We start from the raw sequence: 11,126 nt of genomic DNA, 5'->3' as shown, positions 1-11,126 counted from the left end.
CAGCCCACGGGTTCGAGACCCGCCTGGGCAGCGAGACCTCATCTCTACAATAAATCAAAAAATCAGCTGGGCGTGGTAGTGCACGCCTGTAATTCCAGCTACTTGGAAGGCTGAGGCGGAAGGATTGCTGGAGCTCAGCAGGTCGAGGCTGCGGTGGCTGGGAGCGGCCACTGCACTCCAGTCTGGGCGACAGAGTGAGACTCCAACTCAAAAAAAAAAAAAAAATCAAGAAATCTATTTAAGGTGTTGAAGAAACTTTTATGATTGATCAGACAAAATTAAGATATTTATAATGAAGGGGGTTTGTTGTTGTTTTAAGTAGTATAAGAATTTTTAAAACTCAGATATATATGCATACATGTTGCAACCAATGAATATATGGAAATAGTGACATAAAGAGATATATGTTCAATCTAATATTAGCCAGGAAATAAATAATGCACTAACTGGAAGAATTAATGTTCACACTTTAGGATACAGTTTAATGTATCAGAATAAATCAACCAAGAAAAACACCCACACAAAAATAGGGTAGTATTTTCTAGTACTATTGATTTACAATGAACAGAACCATTCAGATAGATCATTTTTAAATGCCATTAATGATCAATGTACAGTTGAACATAGCTATTAGCAGTTCTTTTTTGGTATGTATTACCAGCATGTATCCAAATTACCAATGGCTACAATTCAAAATATTTTTGTTTGTTTCTAGAGTAATTGCAATTAATGACCTTCACCTTATAGTCCAAGATTTTAAATGTTCTAAAAATCAAGTCATTAAAGATGTATAGACTTAAAACTATGTTTAAAAGTATATGTAATTTGTTTGCAATAATATACATTGGAAGAAATAAAAGATTATTATGGCAATCTAAACTTAATCCAAAAATTAAAAATCAAAATAATTTCACATGTGAGAGTTAAGTGGGTTTTTTTCTTTATTCAAGTAAACATTTTGATTATAATACATGATAATAGACAACCATGTCACCAAGTACTGTAGTCCATGGTTTGGTGTAGCCTCCATGCCTCTAGGATGTTTATTTTTTCAGGTGATTCTTCAGGATCTGACATCGATGTCCAACACTGGCTTTCCAATGGCAATGCATGTGTTCTAGAGGCCACTGCCCCTTTCTTCAGAAGCTGTGTGCCATTTTCTCCCACCCATTTTATCCTCCATTACTTATAAAAACCCCACTCTAAAATTCAACCTATGTTATAAAATTAACAAAATCAAGAGTTAGTATATATTTTCCCACAAAGATAAAATTATTAAGACTTGTAACTTAATCTCTTATTTTCTCTAACCTTTGAATAATTTATATAATCTCTAAAAAGCCAGAGTAATGTATAGCAAAATATGCAAAAAAATCTTATCACTGGGTGTACCCAGTATGTTGAAAACTGCTAAAGTACTCAAAAGCTTAATTCTCCTGGAATGACAACTGTTCACTAGAAACTCTAGTTTACAAACAAAAGATTGTGTTTTAATTAATGAAAATACAGTACACAATTTGGCATAAAGTAATTGGGAGATCTTTTTCACCAGTAAAGTGCTTAATTAAACATTCTTCCACTACAAAATTTTGTCAAAGGCACAAAATATCTGTCTTTCTTTAAAATATTAGTTTTAAAATTATGATAGTACTCATTTACATTTTACCTAATCAGAAGGCTTTACCATCTTTTCTCTTGTGATTAAAAAAAAACTTCTTGAAGAATAACATTTAATTTTTATTTTCAAAACTTTGCCACAAACATACATACAACACTAAATTTAATTCCCTCATTAGCTGTCTCTCTGCGATGAAGCACTTATGGCAAAAAACAAATGTTAAGCTTTAGGGGAAAAGTTAACAAGAAATAGAAATATTTTCCAAAAGAAGGGGCAGGGGCAGGAGGAATCAATAAATTAAAAAATTATAACTTTCATTTTATAAAAAATAGTTTGAGTAATCTTCTTATAAATCTTTAACGTTTACAAAAGCAGGAAATTACACTTAAAATAGTCTTTTATTTTTTTTTAGCACAGATTCATTTGTACAATGTGGTTATATCAGGAAATAACAACTAAAATGACATGTATGTAGTCTACATTCTCTTCTCAGCAACTTCTACATAAAATTTAATCAATTTACAGTTTAAAACAAAAAGATTTTAACTGCAATAAGGTCACACTAGTTATAGTTAATACCTGCATATCAAGCTATTTTCCACTTAATCTATTGTACCAAAATTTTAAATACAGCTCAATGATAAGTACTGATAACAATACTTAACTGCATGGATACCACCCATGACTATTGCATTGCAGCTTAGAACATGCTTTGGTCAGTAAATTAAAAAGATATAAATCAAATAACAAGGCCAGAAAAATTATTTTAGAACCAATTTCATGACCTTAAGTAAATTTTAAATACATCGACAGAGCAAGGAAAAATATGATCAAATATATAGAGGTCTCTATTTTTCAACCATTTGGCATTTTATATTAATAATTTCTTGTTGAAAATAATATTTTATACTCCTGTGTACTGATTATCATAGCTCTCTGAATTAAAACTAAATGACAATTACCTTTCTAGAATGTCCAGTGACGTGTGCATTAATTGTTCCTTTTGCACTTCCATGAAGATGGTCCTTCATCCTGTAACCTTTTAAATTTTGGACCAAGAAAGAACCACCAACCAAATCCAATAAAAACACAAATAATGGACTCCACATAATAACCATCCAGTGCTGTAATACATGAGCCACCAACTTTTTTGCAAAGCTGTAAAAATAAAATTATAACAAACATTCTACAACTCCAAAGTGAAAGTATTCAGCAATTAATATGCTTCTACTTTACAATGTTAAGGATTAATCAAAATATGTTATTCTTAAAACATTTTAACATTTCACTTTAATTTCAATGGCAAAATATGCTAATTTATCTCAATCTCTCTAATGCTACTAATAGGATTATAAACAATTTTCAGCTCTTGTCGTGAATAATACTGATTTTCAAGATACAGCTTTTCATATTTGGAAATGTAAAGAAATTTCCATGGCCGGGCACAGTGAGTGGCTCAAACCTATAATCCCAGTACTTTAGGAGGTTGAGGCAAGAAAGCTGACTGAGCCCAGGGGTTCAAGATCAGCTTGGGCAACTCGGTGAGATCTCTTCTCTACAGTAAATAAAAAAATTAGCTGGGTGTGGTGGTGCACGCCTGTAGTTCCAGCTACTTGGAAAGCTGAAGCAGAATGATTGCCTGAACCCAGCAGGTTGGCGCTGGGATGGCCATGAGCCTGCCACTGCACTCCAGCCTGGGCAACAGAGTGAGACTCCAAGACACACACACACACACACACACACACACACACACACACACACACACAAAAATTTCCAGTGAACCTACTCTGGATGTGAACTAATGTTACTCACCGCTCAGTTTTATACCTACAATTGCTGTTATCAACAGCCTGTAGAAGCTCCCCTTTTCTATGGATCGGACAGTGATCCTCAAAGTGGAGGAAAGAGAGATGGCCTCTTCTCTGCAGAGAAGCACCTTTGAGTGAGCTAGTCTTGCTGATCTGAATGCGTCATTACCCTCAGTTAGGACAGGAAAGGAAAAATATATATAGATTTCTACACTAGAAACTATGTGCAGATATGATTTTTTAAAAGGGATAGTACTTTCAGAGGCAAAACAAGGAAATTAATATCTTAATATTAGCTTAGCATTATCTAAAATTAAAACATACCTCAACAGCATCAGGTGTTCCACAATTCTGGTCTGATGCTCCTACACACTCCTTCACTGTGAGGGGATCCACCAGCCAAAGAGCTACTGTAGAAGGCCAGTTTCCTCCCAGATTGGACACGGTATTTAAAAGGGTCATGTATGTTCCTCCAATTAGTGGATCACTAACCTTTGCATTGAAAGCCATTATGGAAACATACATGCTGTACAAGGTAACCTTCGGGGAAGATGTAAAACATATTTAGTAAGATTAGACTTATCAAACTATGGTTTAAATTAAGAACATCAAAATCATAAGCCTGAAAATTAATTTTCATGATCTTTCTTAAACTCAATTTAACAAACATTTATCAAGCCCCTACTATAGGCTAACCTTTAAGATCATGGCAATATAAAAATGAATAAGAAAGAGTCCTTTGGTGTCCTTGAAGAATTTATTCTAGGTTGGGAGAATAGGTAATAATTATGATGAAATGTACTAAGTATTGTAAATAGAAGTACACATCATACTACTGGGCATAAATATAAATGAGAGATTAATTCTATCACAATGAAGGAAGGATCAACAGAGAAAGTGACAGAGGAAGTGGCACTGAAGGATGCATATAGCAAAATGCAAAACCTCATATTTGTACTGTACTTAAATATATATCATATATTATGTATTATGTATTTACATTTATATACTTATACACATAAACGCTCCCATACTAAAATACGATTATATTTTCTTCTTTTTTTTTTTTTTTTAAGTTGGAGTCTCACTCTGTCACCCAGACTGCAGTACAATGGCACACTCCTGGCCAACGCAGCCTCGACCTGCTGGGCTCTGGCAATCCTTCTGTATCAGCCTTCCAAGTAGCTGGAACTACAGGCATGCGCTACCATGCCCAGCTAATTTTTTGATTTATTGTAGAGATGAGGTCTTGTCAAGTTGCCCAGGCGGGTCTCGAACCTGTGGGCTCAGGCAATCTACTCACCTCAGCCTCCCAAAGTACGGGATTACAGGGTGAGCCACTGAGCACGTTATATTTTTTACTTCTATACATACACATACATACACACACACGAAAATTTCAAAATATATGTGACAAACTGAACAGAAAAACCTCCCTAAGAGGCAAAAAGTGCTTAAGAGGCAAGAATCAACTTTCTATTTAGAAAGATGGAAACAAATCATGTTTCCAAAATTTCCATGGAGAGTACAGAAAAAAGTTCCAAAGTCAAGTAAGACTGAGAGACATAGTTACACAAAATTTAAAAGGTTCCTTTCACTGTAGCTTTTCTGAAAAACTTCATGATATAAACTCCTTGAGTGCAGGAACTATGGCATGATTTATTCAGTTACATTTCAGAATTCAGAATGGTTTCTGGCAGGGAGAAGGTGTTTATTTAATATTTGTTAGAGGAATGATTAAGATGCTACTTACAAAAGAGTCATGTTATATATAATTTCTCAAATTTGCTTGGCCTTGTATCTTTTTTTTCCCCCCAAAAAAGCATCTGGTTGTCTTGAGTTTCAATGACTACACATTTGGGGAAATTCTCAAATGAAATCCAAAGACAAATAAAATTTGGGGACTAAAACATGTAGACAGAGATAGTGAAGCACTTATTGAGCATAAGCACTTATTTTAACTTCTATTATGTGCTTATCATTAAGTAAGCCTGTGCAAAACAGAAAAAAATTATATTTGACTGCCTGGCCTCAAGGATTTTATAAACATAATTTAGTCAGACATGATCCACTATGGAACTCTCCTAAATGATTTACTGTATGCACAAAACTACTGAGATTACTTGGAAGCCATATATATTTAGGTTTCAGTTAAAAACTAAGTAAGACATTACCAAATATAACTTTCAAAGGCTTTAGACTATGTTCCACCAAAAAATGCATAGTGATTCTAAATATGCATTAGTAATAACTGTAATTGAATCCCAAAGGTTACTGCTGGGCCTTTTCCATTTACTTGAATCACTTGCAGCCAGAACAAAAAACCTCATTCTACAACAGCAGCTTAGGTGAGGCTAGAGCAAAGTGGGGATTACTAACATATTTAACAAAGAAAGAAAACACAGCTTTAACACATAGCTTCACAAAGAGTAAGTCATAACGTTCAATACAGAAACTAAACCTGGGAGCTCTAACCCAGTAGCCATTTATTATTTCTCAAAACTTTCAGAAAGAAAAGATATTAAGACTTAAAGAAAGATCCCAAATCTAGGGACAGAATGAGGGTGTTATCAAGAGTAGAATTAGTTGGCTTTGGAATCAATTCTGAAATATACTTGTTGAATGAATTTTTTTAAGTAAATGAATGAATAAGAAACTTTTCATAAAGAGAACTGAATCAAGTCATAGGCTTGGCCAGGTTGGATGGCTCAGCCTGTAATCCCAGCACTTTGGGAGGCCGAGGTGAGTGGACTGCCTGAGCCCGCAGGTTCGAGACCTGCCTGGGCAACTTGGCGAGACCTCATCTCTACAATAAATCAAAAATTAGCGGGCATGGTAGCTGCACCCCTGTAGTTCCAGCTACTTGGAAGGCTGAGGTGGAAGGATCACCGGAGCCCAGCAGGTCGAAGTTGCGGTGGCCAGGAGCAGCCACTACACTCCAGTCTGGGTGACAGAGTGAGACTCCAACTCAAAAAAAAAAAAAAAAAGTCATAGTCTTAAAGTTCACTGTCAAATAATAATTATATCTGATTCATGATTAAATCTTAGAATTTATTACCATTATTTTAAAGCAACTGTAGAAAAGTTTCTTCATTTTATATAGAACAGTTTACTTTCTGAGGAAGTCACAGGAAGCTTACCTGATGTAATGCATAACTCAGCAGCACGATGATATAGTAATATATTGGGAATCCCCCTTGATGTTCTACTTTAGACGTCCACCAAACCAGTAGGGCATATTCTAATCCAAGCAATAATCTATAGAAAAAGAAAGGAACATCTGAGTTGACTTCCATTTTAGGTTAAACAAAAACACAAACAGAAATATGTGCCCCTACCATATGAAAGAAGCCTGTATTTAAAACCTGTTAGGAAGCTAAAAAGAGATAAAAGTGCATATAAATGATACTGAAATTAAAGATGATTTTCGAGCTTTTTTTTCCATATATACACTACACTCAGATATTAGTGACATTGATAAATGTTCCTCATTTTAACCTTTCTTATTTAGTAAACTTTTATTTCGTTTTTACCTGTAGGGCATGGCTTTGTAAAATATATTTAGTGGCTGGGGACCTGCAGTGTATTTGCTGATAATCAGAGGTAATATTATCTGCAAAGGAACCATTGGAACTGCCAATAACGCTAAATGTTCTTTGGGTACTCCCTCTTCTACCAATTTCAGTCCTGTTACTGCATCTGCTGCTGAAAAACCAATCTGCAATATAAAAACACAAAAGTATTTTAATTTGTGACTTATGAAATATTTTCCTCCAAGCATATGTAAGTTCTTCAAGGACCTCGATTTCATTATCGATCCATGACAGTTACAAGTAAGTATCATATTATTATATCGGTACAACAATCAAGTTAGAGAAGGCACATTGTATGCTATGGTTTATTAACAATTTTAGTGAAAACAACCAAAAATTCAATACTCATAGTAACTATAGATGCCTCTAATTACAACTAAATTTCCACTTCAAAAAAGTCCAATCTGTTATAATAAACACTGTCAAAAATCCAAACTTATTGATTTACATGTTTTAAGTTTAAGATCTCTTAAGCCATTAAGAGATCTTAAGCCTTTAAGATCTCAGCTGGGCTCAGTGGCTCAGCCTGTAATCCCGCGGCTTTGGGAGGCTGAGGTGAGTGGATTGCCTGAGCCAGGGGGTTCGAGATTCGCCTGGGCAACTTGGCGAGACCTCATCTCTACAATAAATCAAAAATTAGCCGGGCGTGGTAGTGAGCGTTTGTAGTTCCAGCTACCTGGAAGGCTGAGGCAGAAGGATCACCGGAGCCCCGCAGGTCGAGGCTGTGGTGGCCGGGAGCGGCCAGTGCACTCCATTCTGGGCGACAGAGTAAGACTCCAACTCAAAAAAAAAAAAAAAATCTCAAATAAATCTGGCTAAAATGAAGCCTCACTGTTACATCCATAATTTTTATATTTCTGACTGACCATAACAAAATTTCCTAAGTTCATCTAATGTTTCAAAAGTAATTCTGAGAAAACATTATTTCTGAGAGGTTGAATAAAATGAGGGGAAACAAAGTATAGTTAAATTCTTAAAAACAACAAAAAAGAGTAAGGATGCTACTAAAAGTAGTGACTAAAAGTTTGAGGTGAAATAATATAGACAATCTCAAAGTGTCTCCCCATATATTAGTTTTTAATTATAAAATGAAAAATAGTAACTTTACAATGAATTAACAAAGTAATCAAAGTTAGAAACAACAGTTCAGGGGGTAAAGAGAGATGATATGACTCTCAGTAAAACTCCCTGAAGACATCAGAATATTACTTTAGTAGTCTTCCTGTCATATACCCATAACCTGAATCCAAACATAAAGAAACCTACAAAAATACCTAACTGGAAGAACATTCTACAGAATAATTGGCCGGTATTCTTAAAAAATGTCAAGGTTATGAAAGACAATGAAAGGTTAATACCAACTAAATGTAATGTGTGATCCGGGATTGAATCCCTGATCAAGAAAAAATAAAGTTATAAGGACTGCAAGTGGGGACAACTGTTGAAATTTGGATACGGACTGTATTTGATAATAATATGTATCAATTTTAAATTTCCTGTTATTTCATTGAGTTGTTGTTTTATATGACAAAATCTTGTTTTTAGGAAATACATACTTAAGGTATCTATGGGTAAAGGTATTTATACATGATAGGTACAAATTACTCTCAAATATTTCAAAGAAATGTAACAAATATATATTGAAAAAGAAAATATACAGAAAAAAGAAAGTGAAGTTAAATATTAACAATAGAGAATCTGAATAAAGAAAATAACAAAGTTATTTCTACTAATAAATTTTCCAAAAAGATTGAAGTTATATGACACAATTTTTTTAAAAAAAGAAATTTAAGTAGTATACACCATAACTTCTTGAAATGGAACCAAAGAGCAAATTTCGCCATAAAAAAATTAAACATCAATGTAACTTCACTTAAGTCCAAAAGTGAATTTCACTTACATTTTATCATTCTCTCTGTAAAAATAAGATATATAAACTGACTTCAACACTGACTCTGCCTTATAAGTTGTATAGTAGGAGATATTTGTAACACATATAACTAAAAAAAAATCAATTCCATGATATGTTAAAAGAACAATTTTACAAATTTAAAGAAAAAGGGAACCCTGTATATTCAAATGATCAATAACCATATGAAAAGATGCTCAATTTCAATTTATTTCATCATCAGGGAAATTCTATTACAACCATAGCAAGATGTCACCGCATACCCACCAGAAAGGCTATAATTCAAAAGACAGGTAAGGCCCAGTGGCTCATGCCTATAATCCTTGTACTTTGGGAGGCTGAAGTGAGAGGACTGCCTGAGCCCATGTGTTTGATACCAGCCTGGGCAACTTAGCAAGACCTCATCTCTACAATAAATCAAAAAATTAGCCGGGCATGGCTGCACATGCTACTTGGAAGGCTGAGGCAGAAGGATCACCTAAGCCCAGTAGGTCAAGGCTGCGGTCGCCGTAAGCGTGACATTGCACTCCAGTCTGGGTGACCGAGTGAGACTCCAACTCAAAAAATAATAATAATAAGACAATACAGTGTATGTGTTTTTAAGGATGCAACACAATTAGAATTCTCTTATACTGCTCATGGTGGGAAAACTGAAACCACTACTTTGGAAAACTGTTGGGCAGTATATACTAAGCATTTTCTATAACCCAGTAATTCCACTTCTACATATTTATCCATCAGAAACATACACTAAAAAGAAAAAAGAAAAAAAAAAAAGAAATGTGCACCTATGTTCATCAAAAGTCATGAACATGAATGTTCCTAGAAACATTACTCATAATGACGCCAAGTATCTGTTAATAGAATGGATAAATTGTTGCATGCTCATACAATGGAATATTATAGAGCAATGAGATGAACAAACTATTGCTATAAATAACAATATAGGTAAATAGCACAAATATAACAATCAAAAAGACACATGCACCAAACATAAGAAAGCAAAACATACAGTCCATTTATTTAAAACACGAAAGGAAAATTAATCAATAGTTTAAAAGTCAGGAGATATGTATTTTCAGAGAAGTTTGAAAGAACACAGGATAATAGACTGTGTAGCTGAAGCATTTTCTTATGTGCTTCTGGGAGCAGTATAAATTAGTATAACCTTTTGAAAAGCATTTCAGCAATCTTATTCATGGACCCACTAATTATCTAGTTAAAAATCTATTGGAAGGAAATATTCACAACATCAAAGAAAAACTTATGCACAAAAATGTCCACTAGTGCATTTTTATAATTTAAAAACATAAATAAATTAAGTATAAAACAACAGAAAAATTGCATATGGCAAATTTACACATTATGACTATACTATGTAGTTACTAAAAATGATGTTTTCAAATAGCATTTAATGCTAGAGAAATATGTTTGAGATAGGACTAAAACAAGATAAAACACTATATACAGTATGATTCAATACTATTTTTAAGGTATATGTGTAAATAAATATATACATGAAGTATGTGTATACACATATGCATGCACATACATATATATAGGGAAATAAGTGGGGTTAGAAGGAAACATAACAAAAATGTCAAAAATGTTTATTCCTAACTGATATAATTAGATGATATCATTATGACCTCCTTGAACCTTTCAGCATTTTCTGAACTTTCCCTTTCTATCATTAAGGAGGAAAAATTCATTATTTTAAGTAAAAACAATGAGGTTACATTTCCTTCAGACCTGTCAAAAGATAGCAATAAGGTATTTATGTATTATGTACAAATGAAAATTCTGTAAGGTTCTGGATTTTAGAAATATTAATTCAAAATCTAACAATAGTTAATTATAACAAAACATACTTATTTTTATTCTAGTATAACATGTTGAAAATGGTTTAGAACTATTAAACTGGGACATCTTAATACAGAATAAAAGTTACCAGTAATCCACTTATCTTACGGTATAATTTTCCTTTCAGTATTTAAAAAAATAATTCAATGAATTTTAAAATTATTTTATTATATTTTAATTTTTAGAGACAGGGTCTCACTCTGTCACCCAGGCTGGAATGTACTAGTGCAGTCATAGTCTACTGCAGCCTTGAACTCCTGGGCTCAAGTGGTCTTTCATCCTCAGCTTCTTGAATAGCTGGGACTACAGGTGTGCATCACCACAGCCACTTAATT

The 11,126-nt window shown here is 33.8% G+C and overlaps 1 protein-coding gene across 3 annotated transcripts in view; it reads right to left on the bottom strand.

Moving 5' to 3' along the window:
• Nucleotides 1-455: 455 nt before the first annotated feature.
• The window catches only part of SLC33A1 (solute carrier family 33 member 1), a 19,992-nt gene continuing 9,321 nt past the window's right edge, over nucleotides 456-11,126 (bottom strand). The window contains exons 3-7 of one of the 3 annotated variants that reach the window (XM_008064107.1): nucleotides 6,960-7,144; nucleotides 6,567-6,684; nucleotides 3,751-3,966; nucleotides 2,581-2,776; nucleotides 456-1,214 (exon numbers count right to left, since the gene is read on the bottom strand). In XM_008064107.1, the coding sequence (XP_008062298.1) occupies nucleotides 2,609-2,776; nucleotides 3,751-3,966; nucleotides 6,567-6,684; nucleotides 6,960-7,144 (687 nt within the window). In that variant the 3' untranslated portion in view covers nucleotides 456-1,214; nucleotides 2,581-2,608. Of the gene's footprint in view, nucleotides 2,777-3,750; nucleotides 3,967-6,566; nucleotides 6,685-6,959; nucleotides 7,145-11,126 lie in introns of all 3 variants that reach the window. The other 2 variants (XM_021715579.1, XM_021715580.1) reach the window with 2 other exon arrangements.

Source organism: Carlito syrichta, unplaced genomic scaffold, assembly GCF_000164805.1.
Source record: "Carlito syrichta isolate Samal-C Ts95f unplaced genomic scaffold, Tarsius_syrichta-2.0.1 Scaffold307199, whole genome shotgun sequence".
NCBI classification, from domain to species: Eukaryota; Metazoa; Chordata; class Mammalia; order Primates; family Tarsiidae; genus Carlito; species Carlito syrichta.
This window is presented reverse-complemented; position numbering and strand designations above follow the sequence as displayed.